Genomic DNA, 24,772 nt, shown 5'->3' with positions numbered 1-24,772 from the left:
ATTCTCCAAACAACCCAAAGGGCCGATATCCCCGTTATTTGCAAGAGGAAGTACATAGGATAAAGCCGGATGCCTGGTCAGGACCTGGAGAAGGCGATTGGGAAAGCTGCCGTTACCGTCAACACTACTCACCAACATGCAATCATTGGACAATAAATTAGACAAGGTACGATCACGAATATCCTACCAATGGGACATCAAAAACTGCAATACCCTATGTTTCACAGAATCGTGGCTGAATGACGACATGGATATTCAGCTAGCGGGATATACGCTGCAACGGCAAGAAGGAACAGCACACTCTGGTAAGACGAGGGGGGTCTGTGCATATTTGTAAACAACAGCTGGAGCACGAAATCAAAGGAAGTCTCTAGATTTTGCTTGCCTGAAGTAGAGTATATTGTGATAAACCACTCACCCAGAAGCGGCGCTCCTAGTGGCCGGAGACTTTAATGCAAGGAAACTTAAATCAATTCTACCAAATTTCTATCAATATGTTAAATGTGCAACCAAAGGGAAAAAAATTCTAGAGTATTCAAGGTGCGGACTCTAACCCGGAAGCTTACAAGAAATCCTGCTATGCCCTGCGACAAACCATTATGGTAAATGAAGGAGGTATTTTTGTCAAGATAGGAATGTGATTTTAGGAGTCATAAGAGATAAGAGAACTATGTCCGACATATTGGATGAAAACTTGACAGATAAAGGGGGTATCCTTTACAAGTTACAGTATTGGGTTCATACAGTTTGTAATAACATCACAAAATGAAAAACAATATGAGATTTGTTTTCTACATCTCCCCACGGACCCATTTCCCACATCATTATGTTAGACATAACATTTTTGGCATCTTTTACTTTTACTACATTCCGAAAGAAAATAATGTAGTTTTTACTCAATACATTTTCCCCGACAACCAAAAGTAGTCGTTACATTTTGACAGGAAAATTTTCCAATTCACACAATTATCAGGAGAACATTCCTGGTTATCCCTACTGCATCTGTTCTCAAAACTCACTAAACACAAATGCTTTGTTTGTAAATTATGTCTGAGTGTTGGAATGTGCCCCTGGATAGCCGTCAATAAAAATGAATAAATTAAGATTGTTGCGTCTGGTTTAGTATAAGGAATTTGAAATGATTTATAGTTTTACTCGTTAACATGGGCACCCTCATTGACATTATCCTGACCAACTTGCCCTCCAAATACACCTCTGCTGTTTTCAATCAGGATCTCAGTGATCACTGCCTCATTGCCTGTATGCGCTATGGGTCCGCAGTCAAACGAACACCCCTCATCACTGTCAAACGTTCCCTAAAACACTTCTGCGAGCAGGCCTTTCTAATCGACCTGGCCCGGGTATCCTGGAAGGATATTGACCTCATTCCGTCAGTCGAGGATGCCTGGTCATTCTTTAAAAGTAATTTCCTCACCATCTTAGATAAGCATGCCCCGTTCAAAAAATGCAGAACTAAGAACAGATATAGTACTTGGTTCACTCCAGACCTGACTGCCCTTGACCAGCACAAAAACATCCTGTGTCAGACTGCAATAGCATTGAATAGTCCCCACGATATGCAACTGTTCAGGGAAGTCAGGAACCAATACACGCAGTCAGTCAGGAAAGCAAAGGCTAGCTTTTTCAAGCAGAAATTTGCATCCTGTAGCCCTAACTCCAAAAAGTTTTTGGACACTGTAAAGTCCATGGAGAACAAGAGCACCTCCTCACAGCTGCCCACTGCACTGAGGCTAGGTAACACGGTCACCACTGATAAATCCATGATAATCGAAAATTTCAATAAGCATTTCTCAACAGCTGGCCATGCCTTCCCCCTGGCTACTCCAACCCCCCTTGTGCAGGGTGAATACATGGTCTGTTGTACGGTAATTGGGTAAAAAGCCAATTTGATATTTGCTCAGTACATTGTTTTCATTGAGGAAATGTACGAGTCTGCTGTTAATGATAATGCAGAGCATTTTCCCAAAGTTGCTGTTGACGCATATCCCACGGTTGTTAGTGGGGTCAAATTTGTCTCCACTTTTGTGGATTGGGGAGATCAGTCCTTGGTTCCAAATATTGGGGAAGATGCCAGAGCTAAGGATGATGTTAAAGAGTTTTAGTGTAGCCATTTGGAATTTGCTGTCTGTATATTTGATCATTTCATTAAAGATACCATCAACACCACATGCCTTTTTGGGTTGGAGGGTTTTTATTTTGTCCTGTAGCTCATTCAAGGTAATTGGAGAATCCAGTGGGTTCTGGTAGTCTTTTTAATAGTTGATTCTAAGATTTGTATTTGATCCTGTATATGTTTTTGCTCTTTATTCTTTGTTATAGAGCCAAAAAAGATTGAAGTGGTTTACCCATACATCTCCATTTTGGAGATGACTCTTCGTGTTGTTTGTTTAGTGTTTTCCAATTTTCCCAGAAGTGGTTAGAGTCTATGGATTCTTCAATTACATTGAGCTGATTTCTGATGTGCTGTTCCTTCTTTTTCCGTAGTGTATTTCTGTATTGTTTTAGTGATTCACCATAGTGAAGGCGTAGACTCAGGTTTTCCGGGTCTCTATGTGTTTGGTTGGACAGGTTTCTCAATTTCTTTCTTAGATTTTAGCATTCTTCATCAAACCATTTTTCATTGTTGTTCTTTTTCTTCGGTTTTCTATTTGAGATTTTTAGATTTGATAAGGAAGCTGAGAGCTCAAATATACTGTTAAGATTTTCTACTGCCAAGTTTACACCTTCACCATTACAGTGGAACGTTTTACCCAGGAAATTGTCTAAAAGGGATAGAATTTGTTGTTGCCTAATTGTTTTTTGGTAGGTTTCCAAACTGCATTCCTTCCATCTATAGCATTTCTTAATGTTACTCAGTTCCTTTGGCTTTGATACCTCATGATTGAGTATTGCTCTGTTCAAGTAGACTGTGATTTTGCTGTGGTCTGATAGGGGTGTCAATGGGCTGACTGTGGATGCTCTGAGAGACTTTGGGTTGAGGTCAGTGATAAAGTAGTCTACAGTCCTACTGCCAAGAGATGAGCTATAGGTGTCCCTACCATAGGAGTCCCCTCGAAGCCTACCATTGACTATGTACATACCCAGCGTGCGACAGAGCTGCAGGAGTTGTGACCCGTTTTTGTTGGTTATGTTGTCATAGTTGTGCTAGGGGGGCATATGGGGGAGGGAATGCTGTCACCTGCAGGCAGGTGTTTGTCCCCCTGTGTGCTGAGGGTGTCAGGTTCTTGTCCGGTTCTGGCATTTAGGTCGCCAGAGACTAGTACATGTCCCTGGGCCTGGAAATTATTGATTTCCACCTCCAGGATGGAGAGGCTGTCTTCATTAAAGTATGGGGATTCTAGTGGGGGGATTTAGGTAGCACACAGGAGAATATTTTTCTCTGTTAAGATAATTTCCTTTTGAATTTCTAGCCAAATGTAAAATGTTCCTGTTTTGATTACTTTAACTCTCTCTCTACCCTTTAGTATCAACTAAAATAATGCCTTTGTCTAGAGAGACTTTTGCCCACCCAAAACTCTAATGTCCAAAAAGTGAATAATGGAACAATATGTGACTAACCGGCTCAAATCGGTCTTATGTAGCAAAATCTGAAATAGTTTTTTTTCTTACGTTGGATAAAATGGTATACGATACACTGCATTTTTTTAGGAACAATGGGAAAGTAATTCTGCTTTGAAAGTTGATAAACTTGTAAACTCACTTTTGAGAAAAGGGCCTTTGAATGTTTTGGTACCTACTGGAGAGCTCTCCTTTGTCTACAACCATTCAGCATTGTTCATATTCTCTTAATGATCGACATTGTTAGCATATTACATCTCTGCGATAATTTGCCCCAAAGCGAGTTCAAGTACAATTTCGACACATTTCTTTTGGTTTTGTTGACCTCTATTCTGTCAGGGTCAAGAAGTATGCCTTCTCTGTTGTGATAGTCTTGAATGTACCTGTCTTTGCTCTCTTGATCTGTGACAGATGCAGGATAGCCTGAAGCCATTTGTTTGCCTCTCAAGAAGGTCTTGATGTACTCTTTAAAAAGAGTGTCTGATTTCCTGGAAAAGTTCCACACGTCAAAGATTTTGGCCACACGATACCCCATCTCTAGAGCCTTAGAGAATTCAACTGTGACCCATACCCCTGTCAGGGCTCTTTATTGATCTGAGTAATCACATGGGTTTTGCTGGTTGTTGTTTTCACTGCAGGTGCGACAAAGGGGAAAGAAAAGTTTTCCTTGAGGGCCCTTGTAAGGCAACACTGATATAAACAAACCCCTAGGAGGGTAGTCAGATGCTTTGAACAGACCAGAATAGTTTTGAAGTAAGTCAAAGTCGCGCTGAATAATTTCCGGATGCCCCATAGGATAGCATGAGGAACTCATTACATGAGGATAAAGGGATGTAAAATCTACATATCATCTTGTCTCGTCAGGTTGCGCTGCAGGTATAAGAAGTGGTGGTGGCCCATCTTTGCATGGTCTCTCAACAGTGCACTCGTAAACAGCCATTTATTTTACAGAGATGTTATCGGAGGGACCATCAACCTTCTCACCTTCTCATGGATAGTGGGCCAGTCTCTTATGCAAACGTTTGGCAGGAAACCACTGAGTCACGGAAGGAGATCTCTACTGGCTGCTACTATTGAAGATCAGGCAAGATATGACAAAGCTTCTCACTGGCCAATCAACACGATGCACCGGTTCCATAGATGTCATCATTGTGACAAACGCACTACATATGCATGTGAGAAATGCAAAGCGCCACTGCACATTGAGTGCTTCAAGATATACCATGGACAGTAGAAAAGGAGATAAGAGCGAATGAAAAAGGGCTGAAAAAGCCAATATAAGAAAAATAGAAAAGTCAATAAAGGGTGAGGAGAAGCAGTACAACGGACTCTAGGAAGAAAAGAAAAGTCGACGAAAAATTGAAAATTACTGGAATGTTTTTGGAAAAGAGGATCAATTGATTCAAGACATACTGTATTACAGTATCTGACTGATTGTAGTTCAACAAAAAAGAAGGGATGCACAAACTAATCGTGCACTTGGTTCTGAAGCCTACTGTAATACAAACGTTTAAAAATATATATATATATATATTATACACATACAGATATACACATACATACACACACATGTATGTGTATAACATATATATATATTTTTACATTTTGTTCAGTGTAGGCCTCTACTTGAATGCATGTTCTACAGGCTACCTCTATCCTAAATGTTACCTTTATGTTCAATGTGAATGAATGACACAACTGCTATACAGTTGTGAGTGAATGTTGCTCTAAAATGTCACAATGACAATGGTAAGCATACATTTTTTCTTTATTCAAAATGACACCGAGAAATGAAGACCATAAACCAAACCGTGACGCTTTGTGCTATGTGCCCTGAACAAAGACAAAGTTAACTTCCCACAAAACAGGTGGGGAAATGGGTACCTAAGTATGGTTCTCAATCAGAGACAATGATAGACAGCTGTCCCTGATTGAGAACCATACCAGGTCAAGACATAGAAATACAAAACATAGAAAAAAGGACATAGAATGCCCACATTAGTCACACCCTGGCCTAACCAAAATAGAGAATTAAATGCCTCTCTATGGCAAGGGCGTGACAGCTGGGATATATAAGCATTTTCATGACTGCATAGGAGAAATATGTTAATTCAGTATACATCACATTATCCCACTGGTCACAATTGTGACGACCATTAAATACACTTTTTTACCTACTTTTCCATCAAAACTTTAAAAAAATATGATTGATTATTTCAAAGGCTTACTAAGGACACAAGATTTGGATAGACTCCCGCGTCTGTCCGGTGCGAACTTTAGCATCAGTTCGAGGTCCCTCTACACCTGCACCTCCAGAGGGGTCAGGTCTCTTCACTGCCCGGAGGAGGAATTCAGCCATGTTAGTTCCGACCTGTCTATTATGATGTTTAAATTGACATGATGTTAATCTGAATATTGTTAAGTCTCTGCCACTTTGTCCATGGTTTACAGTTTAAGACATACTTAATATTTCACATCAACACGTACAGGCTGCAAGTCAATTAATTACTCTCTGGCCTCAGGATGGTTGAGCTATTGAAATTTGAACGTTTGAAAAATGTATGTAAAATCGAGTGAGATGAAACACAGGTTACCTCGCTGTTGAAGAACTGAAAGTGAAACTCTATTATGGTTAAGAATCGTTTCACGGGGATGACTATTTCTACAGATCTTGTACAGCCAGTAGTCAGTTGCAGTGTAGTCAGTTGCAGTGTATTAACCGTTTTTTATCGCAAATCATGAATTATACGCTGAACCAACATTATGAGGAGAAGGTGCGTCCTAGTATTGACCTCATCGACTCTCTACGCTCCCTTGGCGTAGAGAAGGACCTTGCCCTGCCTGCCATCGCCGTGATAGGGGACCAGAGTTCGGGAAAGAGCTCCGTGCTGGAGGCGCTGTCTGGGGTGGCTTTGCCAAGTTGTCGGGGGAGTGGTGAGTGATAATTCATGAACATTCTGTACGTGCATAATTTATCGTGTAGTTTATAGTGTTCACAGTGTCTGTAGTTGTCGTTTTTCTACATAGTGTACATGTTGATAGTGTAAATTATGTGTTTATTGTGGCTTCATCATGTCAAATTCCTGGTCGGTACATGCACATTTTTTTGTACCTTTATTTAACTAGGCAAGTCAGTTACGAACAAATTCTTATCTTCAATGACGTCTAGGCACAGTGGGTTAACTGCCTTGTTCAGTGGCAGAAGACAGATTTTTCTTAACCTTGTCAGCTCGGGAATTTGATATAGCAATCTCCAACGCTCTAACCACTAGGCTACCCTGCCGCCCCATGTAAATGTACTTGGCGAATAAAAGTTACTTAGATTCTGATGAAACAGGTGAGATGAGGGCAGTGGTTTTTAGAATATTGGTTCCGAAATAATATTATATTGGTGAGCCAACTGGTAAATGCACTTATAAGGAATTCATATCACTTTACAAGGTCCCTGTAACACCTAAAGATCTTGCAATTGTTTTAGATGCCGTTCCCTCAGGTGTTGCTCTATTATTCAGGAACGTGTCAAGACCTGACCCTCAGAGCCTGCCTTTCTATTGTCCCTGTTGACTCATCAGTAGGAAATATTTGTTTCTCTTTTGGTCCATTCAACAACAGAGCGATACCAACCTTGTTTCAGCAGTATGTTGTATGTCAGGACCTTATGTCATGCCTTATTGGAATGGATTTATTGATAATATCTGTTGGAAAAAAGTTTGGATGTTGCGACACACATACCTACTTGTTAACAGAATTAAGGAAGTTTCCTTTAAAATTATTCATAAATATTATCCTGCCAACCACTATATGAAGATTTGCTCAAATTGCTCCTTTTGTAGTAACCACCCAGAAACAGTGTTGCATCTTTTGTGTCATTGTATTCATGTAAGAAAACTGTGACAAGACATCAGTAGATTTATAATTGAACACGTTTATGAAGGTCTTACACTATTGTGGAGAGATGTACTGCTTGGATTCTTTACCTACGATGGGAATAAGCTGAAACATTTTTATGTAATTCATGTCATTATTCTTTTGGCCAAATTTCATATTCACAAATGTACACTTACAAACAAAAAAACACATTTTCTTACCCTACAAAAATAAATTGAACTGTATTTTAAGACAATTAAATACTCTTCTAAAAAAAAAAGCTGTTAGAATTATAAGTGTATGTATGTCCCTGATTAAGGTCTTTGTGTAATCTGATATTGTACCCCCTAGCTCAATTGTCCATTGTATATAAATTATATATACTTGTGTTCCCTCGTGTACACTCTGTATTGTTATTGTTGTTAATAAAAAATTAATAAAAAAACAGATGAGGGCAGTGGGAAAGTAGGTCCCTAAATGGCATGTAATCCAATAAATAATATGAGTACTCAGCCAGTATGTTGCAATCAACTTTACTGAACAAAAATATAAATGCAACATGCAACAATTTCATTGATTTTACTGAGTTACAGTTCAAATGAGGAAATCAGTCAATTGAAATAAATAAATAAGGTCCAATTCTATGGATTTCACATGACTAGGAATAAAGATATGCATCTGTTGGTCACAGATACAGGATCTCATCACGGTATTTTTGTGCATTAAATTTGCCATTGATAAAATGCAATTGTGTTTGCTAGTTTCTATGTTTAGTTTCTGATGTTATAGTTGATATGTACAGTGCCTTTGGAAAGTATTCAGACCCCTAGATTTTTTCCACATTTTGTTAGATTACAACCATATTATAAAATTGATTAAATAATTTTTTTCCCTCATCAATCTACACACATTACCCCATAATGACAAAGCAAAAACAGGTTTTTATAAATGTTTGCTAATGTATTAAAAAGTATCACATTTACATAAGTATCCTCACCCTTTACTCAGTACTTGGTTGAAGCACCTTTGGCAGTGATTACAGCCTCGAGTCTTCTTGGGTATAATGCTACAAGTTTGGCACACCTGTATTTGGGGAGTTTCTGCCATTCTTCTCTGCAGATCCTCTCAAGCTCTGTCAAGTTGGATGGGGAGCGTCGCTTCACAGCTATTTTCAGGTCTCTCCAAAAATGTTAGATCAGGTTCAAGTCTGGGCTCTGGCTGGGCCACTCAATGTCATTCAGGGTACTTGTCCCAAAGCCACTCCTGCATTGTCTTGGCTGTGTGGTTAGGGTCATTGTCCTGTTGGAAGGTGAACCTTCTCCCCAGTCTGAGGTCCTGAGTGCTCTGGAGCAGGTTTTCATCGAGGATCTCTCTGTATTTTGTTCCGTTCATCTTTGCCTTGATCCTGACTAGTCTCCCAGTCCCTACCACTGAAAAACATCCTCACAGCATGATGCTGCCACCACCATGCTTAGCCTTAGGGATGGTGCCAGGTTTCCCCCAGATGTGACGCTTTGCATTCAGGCCAAAGAGTTCAATCTCGGTTTCGTAAGACCATAGAATCTTTTTATCATGGTCTGAGAGTCTGTAGGTGCCTTTTGGCAAACTCCAAGAGTGCTGTCATGTGCCTTACTGAGGAGTGGCTTCCGTCTGGCCACTCTACTATAAAGGCCTGATCAGGGGCCCTTCTCCCCCGATTGCTCAGTTTGGCCGGGCGGCCAGCTCTAGGAAGAGTCTTGGTGGTTCCAAACTTCTACCATTTAAGAATGATGGAGGCCACTGTGTTCTTGGGGACCTTCAATGCTCAGACACTTTTTGGTACCCTTCCCCAGACCTGTGCCTACGACACAATACAGTCTCGAGGCTCTACGGACAATTCCTTCGACCTGATGGTTTGGTTTTTGCTCTGACATGCACTGTCAACTGTGGGACTTTATATAGACAGGTGTGTGCCTTTCCAAATCATGTCCAATCACTCAAATTTACCACAGGTGGACTCCAATCAAGTTGTAGAAACATCTCAAGGATGATCAATGGAAACAGGATGAACCTGAGCTCAATTTCGAGCCTCATAGCAAAGGGTCTGAATACTTATGTAAATAAGGTATTTCTGTTTTTTTATTTTTAATGCATTTGCAAAAATTTCTAAAAACCTGTTTTCGCTTTGTCATTTGGGTTATTGTGTGTAGATTTCTGAGGAATTTTTTTGAAATGTAATTCATTTTAGTGTAAGGCTGTAACATATCAACACCGAAGGCACTGTAAGTTGATATTCTTTTTTTCTCTCTCTCACTCCTCTTCTTCCAATGAACTCTCTGACAGGGTGATGTATATGGGCTGTTTTTCTCTGGGTTTCTTGCAGTCATCTAATCTCTTTTACACTCTCTAACTCCTCCTCTGTCAACCCTGACAGGTATTGTAACACGATGCCCCCTCGAGCTGAAGATGAAAAGGAAGAAAGAAGGAGAGGAATGGCACGGAAAAATCAGCTACCAGGACCGTGAGGAGGAGATTGAGGATCCCTCTGATGTGGAGAACAAAATTCGGAAAGGTGGGTGTGGTCACTGTCATTGACCCACTCTCATTACCTCAAGCGTCTAAACTGAGTCACTATTCTTCACTAACATACTATTTTCATATTTACCTAAAACCATTAAAATTATCATTAACTGTTGGTACTAAGGCACCTGTTAGTTCTAAGGCACCTGTATTCTTATCCCCCCTCCAGCCCAGGATGAAATGGCAGGTGTGGGGGTGGGTATCAGTGATGACCTCATCAGCTTGGAGATTGGCTCCCCTGACGTCCCAGACCTCACACTCATCGACTTGCCAGGCATCGCCCGTGTAGCTGTCAAGGGTCAACCTGAGAACATTGGGGAACAGGTACATACCTCCACCCCACCCCCAATATTAGTAGGGAACCACTGTTCATTTGTCACCCCAGTTTTAGAGCAGAAGCCAAAATGACACGTATCCCCCCCACCACACGTTATGTACAGTTTAATAATCTTTGGCATTTCCAGATTAAGAGACTGATACGGAAGTTCATCACAAAGCAAGAAACAATCAACTTGGTGGTTGTGCCATGCAACGTTGACATTGCAACCACAGAGGCTTTGAAGATGGCACAAGAGGTGGACCCTGAAGGTGAAAGGACATTAGGTATTCCACCCTTTATTATTTACTAAACTATTATGAAGCAAGCTCTTGTGTAATGGTGATTATAAACCATGTAGACTTGTGTTGAGTTTAATGAGCGAGACTTGCGTGTGTTTCCCATTGAACAGGCATCCTGACCAAGCCCGACTTGGTAGACAAAGGCACAGAGGAGACTGTGGTGGACATAGTTCATAATGAGGTTATCCAGCTGACTAAGGGCTACATGATAGTCAAGTGCAGGGGACAGAAAGAGATCATGGAGCGAGTCTCACTGACCGAGGCCACAGAGAGGGAGAAGGCTTTCTTCAAAGAGCACGCTCATCTCAGGTTGGTCCTCTGGATTGAAGTGTGCTTTAAGTCTGGTACACAGAGGGTTGACAATTAGTCATGAACATTCTGCGGCCAATTATTGCTCTTTACCCCACGAGATAACAAGATTTACCAAAGATTCCAGCCATTAAGCCAGACCATCTTAAGCATGAAACACACTGAGAATCTGAGTCTGCCGATAGGTACTGATCACAGTATGAGGCCGTTCCTTCTCTTGCTAGAATAAAATACGTACCTGCTGTGTACTGACCTGGTACCGATGAAACTGCAGTTTCTATTTGTAGAATTGCAACGCTCAGCTGTGACTTTGAGCCAACAGACTTGACTTTGAGCCAGTCAGAGCAGCACAGACCTCCACGTGCAGGGGAGGTGACTGGACCCTACAGTCAACTGCAGTTACTGACTTTTGTAGTTTCAAAGTGCTACAGTATAGAAACTGAAAAGTATGGGCACTTATGAAATACTGCGTTCAAAATAACCCTGCTTTTTTTACTGTTTTAGTTTTTTGCAGTGTAGCTAACAGTTACAGTCAGTACACTCAGTTATTCTGTAATTACTGCGTGCAGAATACTACAGTCAACTGCAGTTACTGCACTTTACTGCAGTTTCAAAATTGCTATAATGTTTTTTGTGAGGGAGCTGGACAAGAAAAAGCAAAAGAATAGGGCACTTATGACAGGTAGTTCTTCAAGCACAAAACAAAGGAATTTTTGTGCTTGAATATCGTTTTTTTGTTTTAGGTTTGACAATGTGCACTAGCTTATTAGTTAGCTTCCTAACTGAGCAAAGTATTGTCAGAATCATGTGCCCCCTTGAACTTTGCGTATGTACATACATACACCTTTTGAAATATTCGCCCCCACATGCGACCTTTTTCAGGCTTCAAACATAAAGATATAAAACTGTATTTTTTTGTGAAGAATCAACAACAAGTGGGACACAATCATGAAGTGGAACGACATTTATTGGATATTTCAAACTTTTTAACAAATCAAAAACTGAAAAATTGGGCGTGCAAAATTATTCAGCCCCTTTACTTTCAGTGCAGCAAACTCTCTCCAGAAGTTCATTGAGGATCTCTGAATGATCCAATGTTGACCTAAATGACTAATGATGATAAATACAATCCACCTGTGTGTAATCAAGTCTCCGTATAAATGCACCTGCATTGTGATAGTCTCAGAGGTCCGTTAAAAGCGCAGAGAGCATCATGAAGAACAAGGAACACACCAGGCAGGTCCGAGATACTGTTGTGAAGAAGTTTAAAGCCAGATTTTGATACAAAAAGATTTCCCAAGCTTTAAACATCTGTGCAAGCGATAATATTGAAATGGAAGGAGTATCAGACCACTGCAAATCTACCAAGACCTGGCCGTCCCTCTATACTTTCAGCTCATACAAGGAGAAGACTGATCAGAGATGCAGCCAAGAGGCCCATGATCACTCTGGATGAACTGCAGAGATCTACAGCTGAGGTGGGAGACTCTGTCCATAGGACAACAATCAGTCGTATATTGCACAAATCTGGCCTTTATGGAAGAGTGGCAAGAAGAAAGCCATTTCTTAAAGATATCCATAAAAAGTGTCGTTTAAAGTTTGCCACAAGCCACCTGGGAGACACACCAAACATGTGGAAGAAGGTGCTCTGGTCAGATGAAACCAAAATTGAACTTTTTGGCAACAATGCAAAACGTTATGTTTGGCGTAAAAGCAACACAGCTCATCACCCTGAACATACCATCCCCACTGTCAAACATGATGGTGGCAGCATCATGGTTTGGGCCTGCTTTTCTTCAGCAGGGACAGGGAAGATGGTTAAAATTGATGGGAAGATGGATGGAGCCAAATACAGGACCATTCTGGAAGAAAACCTGATGGGAGTCTGCAAAAGACCTGAGACTGGGACGGAGATTTGTCTTCCAACAAGACAATGATCCAAAACATAAAGCAAAATCTACAATGGAATGGTTAAAAAATAAACATATCCAGGTGTTAGAATGGCCAAGTCAAAGTCCAGACCTGAATCCAATCGAGAATCTGTGGAAAGAACTGAAAACTGCTGTTCACAAATGCTCTCCATCCAACCTCACTGAGCTCGAGCTGTTTTGCAAGGAGGAATGGGAAAAATCTTCAGTCTCTCGATGTGCAAAACTGATAGAGACATACCCCAAGCGACTTACAGCTGTAATCGCAGCAAAAGGTGGCGCTACAAAGTATTAACTTAAGGGGCTGAATAATTTTGCACGCCCAATTTTTCAGTTTTTGATTTGTTAAAAAAGTTTTAAATATCCAATAAATGTCGTTCCACTTCATGATTGTGTCCCACTTGTTGTTGATTCTTCACAAAAAAATACAGTTTTATATCTTTATGTTTGAAGCCTGAAATGTGGCAAAAGGTCGCAAAGTTCAAGGGGGCCGAATACTTTCGCAAGGCACTGTAAATCAACATGGGTACGAGGACCCGTTGCGCACCTATACAACCATAAAACAGCACTGACATAAAACAATTTCTGACAAAGACATGAGGGGAAACAGAGGGTTAAATACACAACAGGTAATGAATTGGATTGAAACCAGGTGTGTGGGAAGACAAGACAAAACCAATGGAAAATGAAAAATGGATCAATGATGGCTAGGAGACCGGTGACGTCGACCGCCGAGCACTGCCCGAACAAGGAGAGGCAACAACTTCGGCAGAAGTCGTGACGACCGGAGGGCGAGGTGCAGGGCAATCAGGATGGAGTCAGGATTTAACATGGAAGGATCTAACACGTCCTCCACTGGAAGCCAGCATCTCTCCTCCCAGTCCATGAGGTACTGAAGGCCCCTCGCCCGACGTCTCGAATCCAAAATGGATCGAGCAGAGTACTCCGGGACCCCCTCGATGTCTAGAGGAGGCGGAGGAACATCACGCACTTCAGCCTCCTGGAGTGGGCCAGCCCCCACCGGCCTGAGGAGAGACACATGGAACGAGGGGTTAATACGGTAATTAGTGGGCAGTTGGAACCTATAACATACCTCGTTCACTCTCCTCAGGACTTTAAACGGCCCCACAAACCGCGGACCCAGCTTCCGGCAGAGCAGGCAGAGGGACAGGTTTCGGGTCGAGAGCCAGACCCTGTCCCCTGGTGCGAACACCGGGGCCTCACTGCAGCGACGGTCTGCACCAATTTTCTGGCGTGGGCTGCCTCCCAGCTTTCCTCAGCACGCCGAAACCAATTGTCCACCGCAGGAGCCTCGGTCTGACTCTGCTGCCAAGGAGCCAGAACCGGCTGATACCCCAATGCACATTGAAAGGGAGTAAGGTTAGTGGAGGAGTGACGTAGCGAGTTCTGGGCCATCTCTGCCCAGGGCACGAACTTCGCCCACTCCTCCGGCCGGTCCTGGCAATAAGACCGCAGAAACCTACCCACATCCTGGTTAACCCTCTCCACCTGCCCATTACTCTCGGGGTGAAAACCTGAGGTAAGACTAACCGAGACCCCCAGACGTTCCATGAATGCCTTCCAGACGCTTGATGTGAACTGGGGACCCCAATCAGACACTATATCCTCAGGCACCCCATAGTGCCGGAAAACATGTGTAAAAAGGGCCTCTGCAGTTTGTAAGGCCGTAGGGAGACCGGGCAAAGGGAGGAGACGACAGGACTTCAAAAACCGATCCACAACGACCAGGATCGTGGTGTAACCCTGTGAAGGTGGAAGATCAGTCAAAAAAATCCATCGACGAGGCCTCCCGGGTGGCGCAGTGGTTAAGGGTGCTGTACTGCAGCGCCAGCTGTGCCACCAGGGACCCTGGGTTCGTGCCCAGGCTCTGTCGTAACCGGCCACGACCGGCAGGTCTGTGGGGCGACGCACAATTGGCCTAGCGTCGTCCGGATTAGGGAGGGCTTGGCCGGTAGGGATATCCTTGTCTTATCGCGCACCAGCGACTCCTGTGGCGGGCCGGGCGCAGTGCGCGCTAACCAAGGTTGCCAGGTGCACTGTGTTTCCTCCGACACATTGGTGCGGCTGGCTTCCGGGTTGGATGCGCGCTGTGTTAAGAAGCAGTGCGGCTTGGTTGGGTTGTGTATCGGAGGACCCATGACTTTCAACCTTCGTCTCTCCCGAGCCCGTACGGGAGTTGTAGCGATGAGACAAGATAGTAGCTACTAAAACAATTGGATACCACGAAATTGGGGACAAAAAGGAGTAACATTTAAAAAATAAATCCACCGACAGGTGCGACCACGGCTGTTGTGGAACGGGTAAAGGTTGTAGCTTACCTCTGGGCAGGTGTCTAGGAGCCTTGCGCTGGGCGCACATCGAGCAGGAGGAAACATAAATCCTCACGTCCTTAGCTAAAGTGGGCCACCAGTACCTCCCATCTTGACAGCGCATCGTCCGACCTATCCCAGGATGACCAGAGGGTGATATGTGAGCCAAATAGGTCATTCGGTCGCGGACAGCAGACGGAACGTACAGACGACCAGCTGGACACTCAGGGGGAGAGGGCTCTGCATGTGACGCCCGCTCAATGTCCGCGTCCAGCTCCCACACTACTGGCGCCACCAAACAAGAAGATGGGAGTGGGATCCATGGACCGCTCCTCTGTGTTATATAGCCGAGACAATGCGTCTGCCTTAATGTTCTGGGAGCCTGGTCTGTAAGAAAGAGTAAACACAAAACGAGTGAAAAACATGGCCCACCTTGCCTGGCGAGGATTCAGTCTCTTCGCCTCCCGGATGTACTCCAGATTGTGGTGGTCAGTCCAGATAAGAAAGGTGTGTTTAGCCCCCTCAAGCCAATGCCTCCATGCCTTCAAGGCTTTTACCACAGCTAACAGCTCCCGGTCCCCCACATCATAGTTTCGCTCCGCCGGGCTGAGCTTCTTCGAAAAGAAAGCACAGGGGCGAAGCGTCAGTGGCTCACCCGAACGCTGAGAGAGCACTGCTCCTATCCCAGCTTCGGATGCGTCCACCTCCACTATGAATGGCAGAGAGGGATCCGGATGAGCCAACACAGGTACCGAGGTAAACAGAGTCTTCAAGTGCCCAAAAGCCCTGTTCGCCTCAGCCGACCACTGCAAGCGCACCGGGCCCCCTTTAGCAGTGAGGTAATGGGAGCAGCAACCTGACCAAAACCCCGATAAACCTCCGGTAGTAATTGGCAAACCCTAAAAAAATGCTGCACCTCCTTTACCGTGGTTGGAGTCGGCCAATCACGCACGGCTGCAATGCGGTCGCTCTCCATTTCCACTCCTGATGTGGAAATCCGATGCCCTAGGAAGGAGTTGGATTGTTGGAAGAACAAGCATTTCTCAGCCTTGACATATAGATCATGCTCCAACAGGCGACCAAGCACCCTGCTCACCAGGGACACATGCTCGGCGCGTGTAGAGGAGTATATCAGGATATCATCGATATACACCACTACACCCTGCCCGTGCAGGTCCCTGAAGATCTCATCAACAAATGATTGGAAGACTGATGGAGCATTCATCAACCCATATGGCATGACAAGGTACTCATAATGACCCGAGGTGGTGCTAAATGCGGTCTTCCACCCTTCCGAATACGCACCAGGTGGTACGCACTTCTGAGATCCAATTTTGTGAAAAAGCATGCCCCGTGCATTGACTCAATAACCGTAGTTATCAGAGGTAGCGGGTAACTATATTTCACTGTGATTTTATTGAGACCTCGATAATCAATGCACGGGGGCGTAAACCGCCATCCTTCTTCTTCACAAAAAAGAAACTCAAGGAGACAGGTGAAATGGATGGCTGAATGTACCCCTGACACAGGGATTCAGAAACATATGTCTCCATAGCCACCGTCTCCGCTTGCGACAGGGGATACACATGACTCCTGGGATATGCAGCATCTACCAGGAGATCTATCGCACAATCCCCCCGTCGATGGGTGGTAATTGAGTCGCCTTCTTTTTATAGAAGGCGAGAGCCAAATCGGCATATTCGGGGGGAATGCGCACGTTGGAGACCTGGTCTGGACTTTCCACCGTAGTAGCACCAACGGAAACCCCTAAACACCTACCTGAGCACTCTCGCGACCACCCTGTGAGAGCCCTCTGTGGCCAAGAAACAGTGGGGTTATGACAAGCTAACCAGGGTAGGCCTAGCACCACAGAATACGCAGGAGAATCAGTAAGGAAAAGACTAATCTTCTCCTTGTGACCCTCCTGCGTTTTCATACACAAAGGTGCGGTGACCTCCCTGATAAAACCTGACCCTAATGGTCGACTATCTAAGGCATGAATAGGGAAAGGCATATCCACAGAAACAATAGGGATCCCTAAACTATGAGCTAAACTTTTATAAATGAAATTCCCAGCCGCGTCTGACTCTACTAGCGCCTTAAACTGGGAATGCAGGGGGAATCAGGAAATGTGACAGAGACAAACATTAGTGCAACAGAGGGCTCTGGATGAGAATGGTGTCTACTCACCTGGGGTGATGCCAGAGTGCCCTGCCTGCCTTCTCTATTCCCAGAGGAACCAACCCGGCACCGACCAGCAGTGTGCCCTCTGCGACCATAGATGGTGCTCGAGCGGGAACCCCCTCCAGTCTCCCTGCGCACCATCCCTCCCAATTCCATAGGTTCGGGAGAGAGGGTGCAGGAGGATGGAACAACCAGACCCCGATCTAGACGTCCACGAGTAGCCAGCATGTTGTCCAGCCTGAATGACATGTCCACCAGCTGGTCAAAGGTGAGGGTGGTGTCTCTACAGGCCAGCTCCCGACGGACGTCCTCGCGTAGACTACAACGGTAATGGTCGATCAGGGCCCTGTTGCTCCATCCAGCGCCAGGAGCCAGGTTCCTAAACTCCAGAGCAAACTCCTGTGCACTCCTCGTCTCCTGCCTCAGATGATAGAGGCACTCACCTGCCGCTCTGCAGTCGGGTGGGTGATCGAATACTGTCCTGAAATGGCAGCTGAACTCCTCAAAATGGTCCAACGCCGCATCCTCCTCTCTACACACAGCGCTGGCTCACTCCAGGGCTTTCCTGGTCAGGCATGAGATGAGGGCACAACTCTTCTCACGGTCCGATGGTACTGGGGAGACAGTGGCCAGATACAAGTTCAGTTTAAGGAGAAAACCCTGGCAGCCGGCAGTATCTCCGTTGTATCCCGTGGGTAGGGATAAATGGATCTTGTTAGGTTCAGGAGGAGAAAAGGCGTTCAAGGGAGATCCCGGTTGTGGTGGTGGAGGCGCTGGAGAAACTCCCTGTCTCTCCCAGCGGTCCATATTCTGGACAATGGGATCCATGGCAGCGCTCAGACTGTCAATCTCCTCCGCTTGTTCCATGACGCGTTCCTCCACCTCCATGAGCAAAGTGTCTTCTCCTGCTGACTTCATATTTTTGGTCAGAGATTCTGTCAGAATCGTGTGAATAGGTGGCAGGGAAGTCAGGCGCAGGAGAGTCAAACGGAGTGTAAATGGTGTCTTTTAATAAATGCCCACTTAACATGCTCCAAACACTAATATGTACATACATAAATAAATAAACATGGGTACGAGGACCTGTTGCGCACCTATACAACCATAAAACAATCTCTGACAAAGACATGAGGGGAAACAGAGGGTTAAATACACAACAGGTAATGAATGGGATTGAAACCAGGTGTGTGGGAAGACAAGACAAAACCGATGGAAAATGAAAAATGGATCAATGATGGCTAGAAGACCGGTGATTTCGGTAGAAGTCGTAAGAACCCCTTCAAACATTCAACCTCCAGCTACGTACCCCCTCTAGCACCAGGGTCAGCTCACTCTCAAATGTTGTTTTTTGCCATCATTCTAAGCCTGCCACACACACACTATACAATACATTTATAAAACATAAGAATGAGTGTGAGTTTTTGTCACAACCCGGCTCATGGGAAGTGACAAAGAGCTCTTATAGGACCAGGGCACAAATAATAATATAATAATAATCAATAATTTTTCTCTTTATTTAACCATCTTACATATACAACCTTATTTGTTCATTGAAAATTGTGAATAACTCACCACAGGTTAATGAGAAGGGTGTGCTTGAAAGGATGCACATAACTCTGCAATGTTGGGTTGTATTGGAGAGAGTCTCAGTCTTAAATTATTTTCCACACACAGTCTGTGCCTGTATTTAGTTTTCATGCTAGTGAGGGCCAAGAATCCACTTTCACATAGGTATATGGTTGCAACGGGCATCAGTGTCTTTACAGCACGATTTGCCAAGGCAGGATACTCTGAGCGCAGCCCAATCCAGAAATCTGGTGGTGGCTTCTGATTAAATTAAATTTTCACAGAACCGCATGTTGAAATTTCGATGGGGCTCTCTTGTTCACATAGACTGGATGCAGGGCATGAAGGGATAACGAATCCAGTTGTTTGTGTCAACCGTTACGGGAAAGTACCTGCGTAATTGCGCACCCAACTCACTCAGGTGTTTCTCTATATCACATTTGACATTGTCCGTAAGCTTGAGTTCATTTGCACACAAACAAATCATAGAATGATGGTAAGACCTGTGTGTTGTCCTTGTTAATGCAGACAGAGAAGAGCTCCAACTTCTTAATCATAGCCTCAATTTTGTCCCGCACATTGAATATAGTTGCGGAGAGTCCCTGTAATCCTAGATTCAGATCATTGAGGCGAGAAAAAATATCACCCAGATAGACCACCAGAAACCCATCATCATGGAAGCGGTAAAAAAAAATATCACCCAGAAGACCAGTCGTGTCGTCATCATGCAAGCGGTCAGTAAAGATAACTTTAAGCTCGTCTCTCAATTCAAAAGGATGTGTCAATACTTTCCCCCTTGATAACCAGCGCACTTCTGTATGTTGTAAAAGCGTTACATGGTCGCTGCCCATATCATTGCATTGTGCAGAAAACACATGAGAGTTCAGGGGCCTTGCTTTAACAAAGTTAAACTAGATTGTTTACTAGATGGTTTAATTTTATTTTTGGCAGTGAAACGAGGCTACTCAGGCAAGAAAAAAACCTTACCCAAATGTATAGCCCTGTTGGAAAATATAACTGTTTAAAAATGTGAAGAATTATATATTTTTTTAATCAATCATTTTTATTTGGTGTACCCCCAATGGCATTGCGCGTACCCCAGTTTGGGAATACCTGGACTAGACCATAAAGCAACACACACAGACATGCATTTCCAAGCAACACTATTGCCACCTTCCGGTTTGAGTTATTTGAACAATTCTGACTGGTTAATGACTTCAAGGTCTTTGCTGTGTGAGCACAAAAGAGAGTGACTGTGACATTCTGTTCAGAGTTGCTAAGTATTGTTGACGGAAAACGTCTGATAATCCTACCGGTGTGTTTTTAGACTGTCTCCCCTATAATTTTCAGATCTGTGTTGTTGTTGTTGTTGTTGTCTTATTGTCTGACAAATACATCAACATTTTCTGAAAGGTTTGCATTGTATTTTCACATTTTCTCTATCCTTTATGTAGCACACTTTATGATGAGGGGCATGCCACCATCCCTAAACTGGCGGAGAAATTAACTCTTGAACTAGTGCAACATATCGAGGTGAATTCCTCTTACATTATGATGTCCCTGTACCTCTCTGGCTTTATGTGAATATACTGTGATTATTTGCAGGGTGTATTGTTATATGCTTGTTTGAATGTCTTTCTTTGTGTTTAGAAATCCATGCCTCGTCTAAAAGAGCAGATTGAGGAAAAGCTGGAGGAGACACGTACCGCTCTGGAGAAATGTGGTACCGGACCCCCTGAAGACCCAAAAGAACGGCTGTATTTTCTGATCGATGTGAGTCCCTGAAGCTCAAAGCAATCATAGTCCCTCATTCTTAGGATACACTGACATGTGATACTTCCTCTTTCCGTGTGGCAGAAAGTGACTTTGTTCACCCAGGATGCAATTAACCTGAGCACTGGGGAGGAGCTGAAAAGTGGAGACATCAATGTCTTCTCCACACTCAGAACAGAGTTCGGGAAATGGAAGGCACACGTGGATCGCTCTGGAAAGAACTGTGAGTACACAATTCTCATACACCAATCAAACATTGGCCATAAATACTGGGTCAGGAAGTTTGGTAACCGAGAGTTGCCGTTTATGTCAAAATGTTTTCTTTTCCTGTGTCATCCATCATCAAAATGTCAAATGTAGTGCCCACATATTTCAAGACAAACAAAATATCATATCAAAGTTGTAAACAACAGGATAATGTGGATGCCTCATATTGCAGTTAATAAGAAGATTGAAAAAGAAGTGGCAGATTATGAGAAGCGGTACCGTGGAAGGGAGCTCCCAGGGTTCATCAACTACAAGACCTTTGAGGTGATTGTGAAGGACCAGATCAAACAACTGGAAGAACCAGCAGTCAAGAAGCTGAAAGAGTTATCAGGTACAGTATTGAGTACATAGATCTTTAAATATATATATATATATATATTTTTACTTATCCTGAAACCCAGTCATTGGGTTTGATTCAACCATGAAGCCACCAAAATGATTTACATCCAAGAATGTAGTCTATCTTTGAGTTTGGTAGTAGTTTTGAGTCCTACCGATGTCAGATCTTAGTTTGACTAGTATTGTCGCAGCAAAATGTTCCTGCAGCAACAGGATTTTAACATTTAGTCCATAATGTTGCTTGATTGGTGGTTAGGCTGGCCAAAATCAGCTGGCCAAAATTAGGCTACATGCAAAATGCCTATTTGTTTATTTGGATCCCCATTAACTTTTGCAGAAGCAGCAGCTACTCTTCCTGGGGTCCACAAGAAACACATAATATGACAAGTAACAAAATAGTGATGCACTGATAAACAAGGACAGTCACAGAAATGTTAAATACAACAATATACAAACAATACAAATAAACAATTGTGTGTGTGTGCAATACCGTTAATATAACCATGTGTTATTGTGTGTTTTCAGTGAATTGATGTAAATCATGAAGCTCATCTGCATTTATTAGCAACAAAATAATTCTTAGCAACAAAAGAGTGATCAAATTAAGATCCTACATCTGTATGTATCACAGTGGTGTTTCTTCCCTATTCTAGATGCTGCTAGGAAAGCGTTCATACTGCTGGCTCAGAACAGCTTCACAGGTTTCCCTATCCTTCTGAAAACAGCAAAGGTAACTGTTTTCATAACTGTTTCTATATACTTTTCCATATATATTGCCACAGCTGGCCATCAAGTTAAACCTAAACAAGATGCGGAGATAACACATTGAATAACTTGTCTTTTGGCCTTCAGACTAAGATCGAGACCATCAAGCAGGAGAAGGAGTCTACGGCTGAGTCCACGTTGAGGACTCAGTTCAAGATGGAGCTGATAGTGTACACACAGGACAGCACCTACAGCTATAGCCTGAGGAAGAGGAAGAGGGAGGAGGAAGAGTTGGAGGAGGGAGAGTTAGTTAAAAATCATTTAGGGAGTCAGAAAGGGTTCTCTGTTGTCTCTGTAAGGAGTACTGTCAACGGCCCTGACACCCATGCTACCCTACGGGAGATGATGCTGCACCTCAAGTCCTATTATCATGTAAGTCGGGAGTATTTACAGTAGGCTACTGTTAAACGAAGTTCATTGTCTCATGCACAAGAGCTGATACACTCCTCTTCGTTTTTTTTTCTTTGACAGATTGCCAGTCAGCGTCTGGCTGATCAGATTCCCATGGTGATCCGCTACCTGGTGCTGCAGGAGTTTGCTTCCCAGCTGCAGAGGGAGATGATTCAGACTCTGCAGGAGAAGGACCAAATCGAGCAGCTGCTGAAAGAGGACATCGACATCGGCAGCAAGAGGGCTGCACTGCAGAGCAAGCTCAAACGCCTGATGAAGGCACGCAACTATCTAGTGGAGTTCTAGTATGGATAGCTGCTTGTTAACATTTAGGATGGTCTTGTCTAACTTCAGATCGGTTGGTTAATGGAAGTAGGCATTGGGGTTTGGGGTAGATTCTGTTATCTAAGTTCAAATAAAGTTACTATGCAGTCAAGTTCTTTGTTATCGTTTTTTTGTTTATCATATTAAACTCAAATGCAGCTAGCCTACCTGGTGGAGTGGAAAGCTGCCTGATAGCATTTGGGAACAGAGAAGGAAGTGCAATCTTTTTATTAATAGGCAATGTATAATTTATTTCTGATATTTTCACTTGTGGTTTACAGTTTATATTTCTGAAAAAATATTGGTATTGTTATTTTAACATGCTTCCTCTTTATCATGTTTGGATGGGCCTGTGCGGACCACAGAACGTCAACTTATCCACTGGGCAAGAACTGGTTGAATCAACATTGTTTCCACATCATTTCAGCCCTTGTGAAAAAATCCTATAGGATTAGTAATTTTTTTCAATAGAATCTCGTCACCTCTATCAGAATCCTTTTGGAATCCTATTAGAATCTATTGGAAATAAAAAGTAATCATATTGGATTTGTCACGCCCTGACCATAGTTTGCTTTGTTTGTTTTTATGTTTTGTTTGGTCAGGGTGTGATCTGAGTGGGCATTCTATGTTGTATGTCTAGTTTGTCTGTTTCTGTGTTTGCCCTGATATGGTTCTCAATCAGAGGCAGGTATTAGTCATTGTCTCTGATTGGGAACCATATTTAGGTAGCCTGTTTTGTCATTGTGGGTTGTGGGTGATTGTCTATGTTAAGTTGCTTGTATGCACGGTGGTTAATTCGTGTCATGGTTGTCACGTTGTTGTTTTGTAGTGTTCAGTTTTTCTATTAAAATGACACTTACCACGCTGCGCTTTGGTCCTCTCTTTCTACCGGCAACAACCGTGACAGGATTCTATACGATTCTTGCAGTCCTATAGGATTGTGTATCACCTCTACCAGAATCCTATTGGAATCCTATATTGGACTAGTTTTTTTTCCTATTGTTTTTTTAACAATACAAAACATCCACAAACAAACAAAAACATACAGACGCACACAAACATTCACATCACCCCACTCACCTGCTCACATCTCCAGCGCCCACCTCAAATGGCACCATTTTGTTTCTCTCCGTCACCCACACTCTTTCAACATTTATTTAGCTACACATCTGCTAAACACGTGACAAATACAATTTGATAATAAAGCATTTGACCTTTCCATAGTGTTAAATATGCAGGATTGATTGTTTTTTCAGGATAATTGACAACAACAGCATCATCCAACCAATCAGGTATCTCACAGAAACATCATATGCCATCTCTTGAAATATGGAGACAGACAGATATTTTTTTTCATACCCTGTCTACAGATTTTGTTTTCTTTTTTTTACCTTTATTTAACTAGGCAAGTCAGTTAAGAACAAATTCTTATTTTCAATGACAGCCTAGGAACAGTGGGTTAACTGCCTGTTCAAGGGCAGAATGACAGATTTGTACCTTGTCAGCTCAGGGGTTTGAACTTGCAACCTTCCAGTTCCTAGTCCAACATTCTAACCACTAGGCTACCCTGCCAATGAATGTCCCAAGAGAATAAGGGTACATCATTGTATACCATGAATTATACACTGAACAAAAATATAAACGCAACATGTAAAGTGTTTGTTTCATGAGCTGAAATAAAAGATCCCAGAAATGTTCCATACGCACTAAAAGCTTGTCTCTCAAATGTTGTGCACAAATTGGTTTCCATCCCTGTTAGTGATCATTTCTCCTTTGCCAAGATAATCTATTCACCAGACAGTTGTGGCATATCAAGAATCTTATTAAACAGCATGATCATTACACAGGTGCACCTTGTGCTGGGGAAAATAAAAGCCCACTCTAAAATTAGCAGTTTTGTCACACAGCACATTGCCACAGATGTCTCAAGTTTTGAGGGTGTGCAATAGGCATGCTGACTGCAGGAATGTCCAC

General features: G+C 43.2%; 1 protein-coding gene across 1 annotated transcript; it reads left to right on the top strand.

The window, feature by feature from the left end:
• The first annotated feature begins 6,210 nt into the window (after positions 1 to 6,210).
• On the top strand, positions 6,211 to 23,665 carry LOC112247237 (interferon-induced GTP-binding protein Mx2-like). Its single transcript, XM_042295559.1, has 12 exons — positions 6,211 to 6,513; positions 9,860 to 9,997; positions 10,175 to 10,329; positions 10,470 to 10,608; positions 10,734 to 10,932; positions 20,395 to 20,473; positions 20,591 to 20,713; positions 20,798 to 20,936; positions 21,153 to 21,311; positions 21,973 to 22,049; positions 22,172 to 22,456; positions 22,556 to 23,665. The coding sequence occupies exons 1-12, from the start codon at positions 6,318 to 6,320 to the stop codon at positions 22,778 to 22,780; spliced, it is 1,914 nt and encodes a 637-aa protein (XP_042151493.1). The 5' UTR covers positions 6,211 to 6,317; the 3' UTR covers positions 22,781 to 23,665.
• The last annotated feature ends 1,107 nt before the right edge of the window (positions 23,666 to 24,772 follow it).

Source organism: Oncorhynchus tshawytscha, linkage group LG02, assembly GCF_018296145.1.
Source record: "Oncorhynchus tshawytscha isolate Ot180627B linkage group LG02, Otsh_v2.0, whole genome shotgun sequence".
Lineage (NCBI taxonomy): Eukaryota > Metazoa > Chordata > Actinopteri > Salmoniformes > Salmonidae > Oncorhynchus > Oncorhynchus tshawytscha.
The sequence above is the reverse complement of the archived record's forward strand: the minus strand, read 5'-3'. Positions and strand labels throughout refer to the sequence as shown.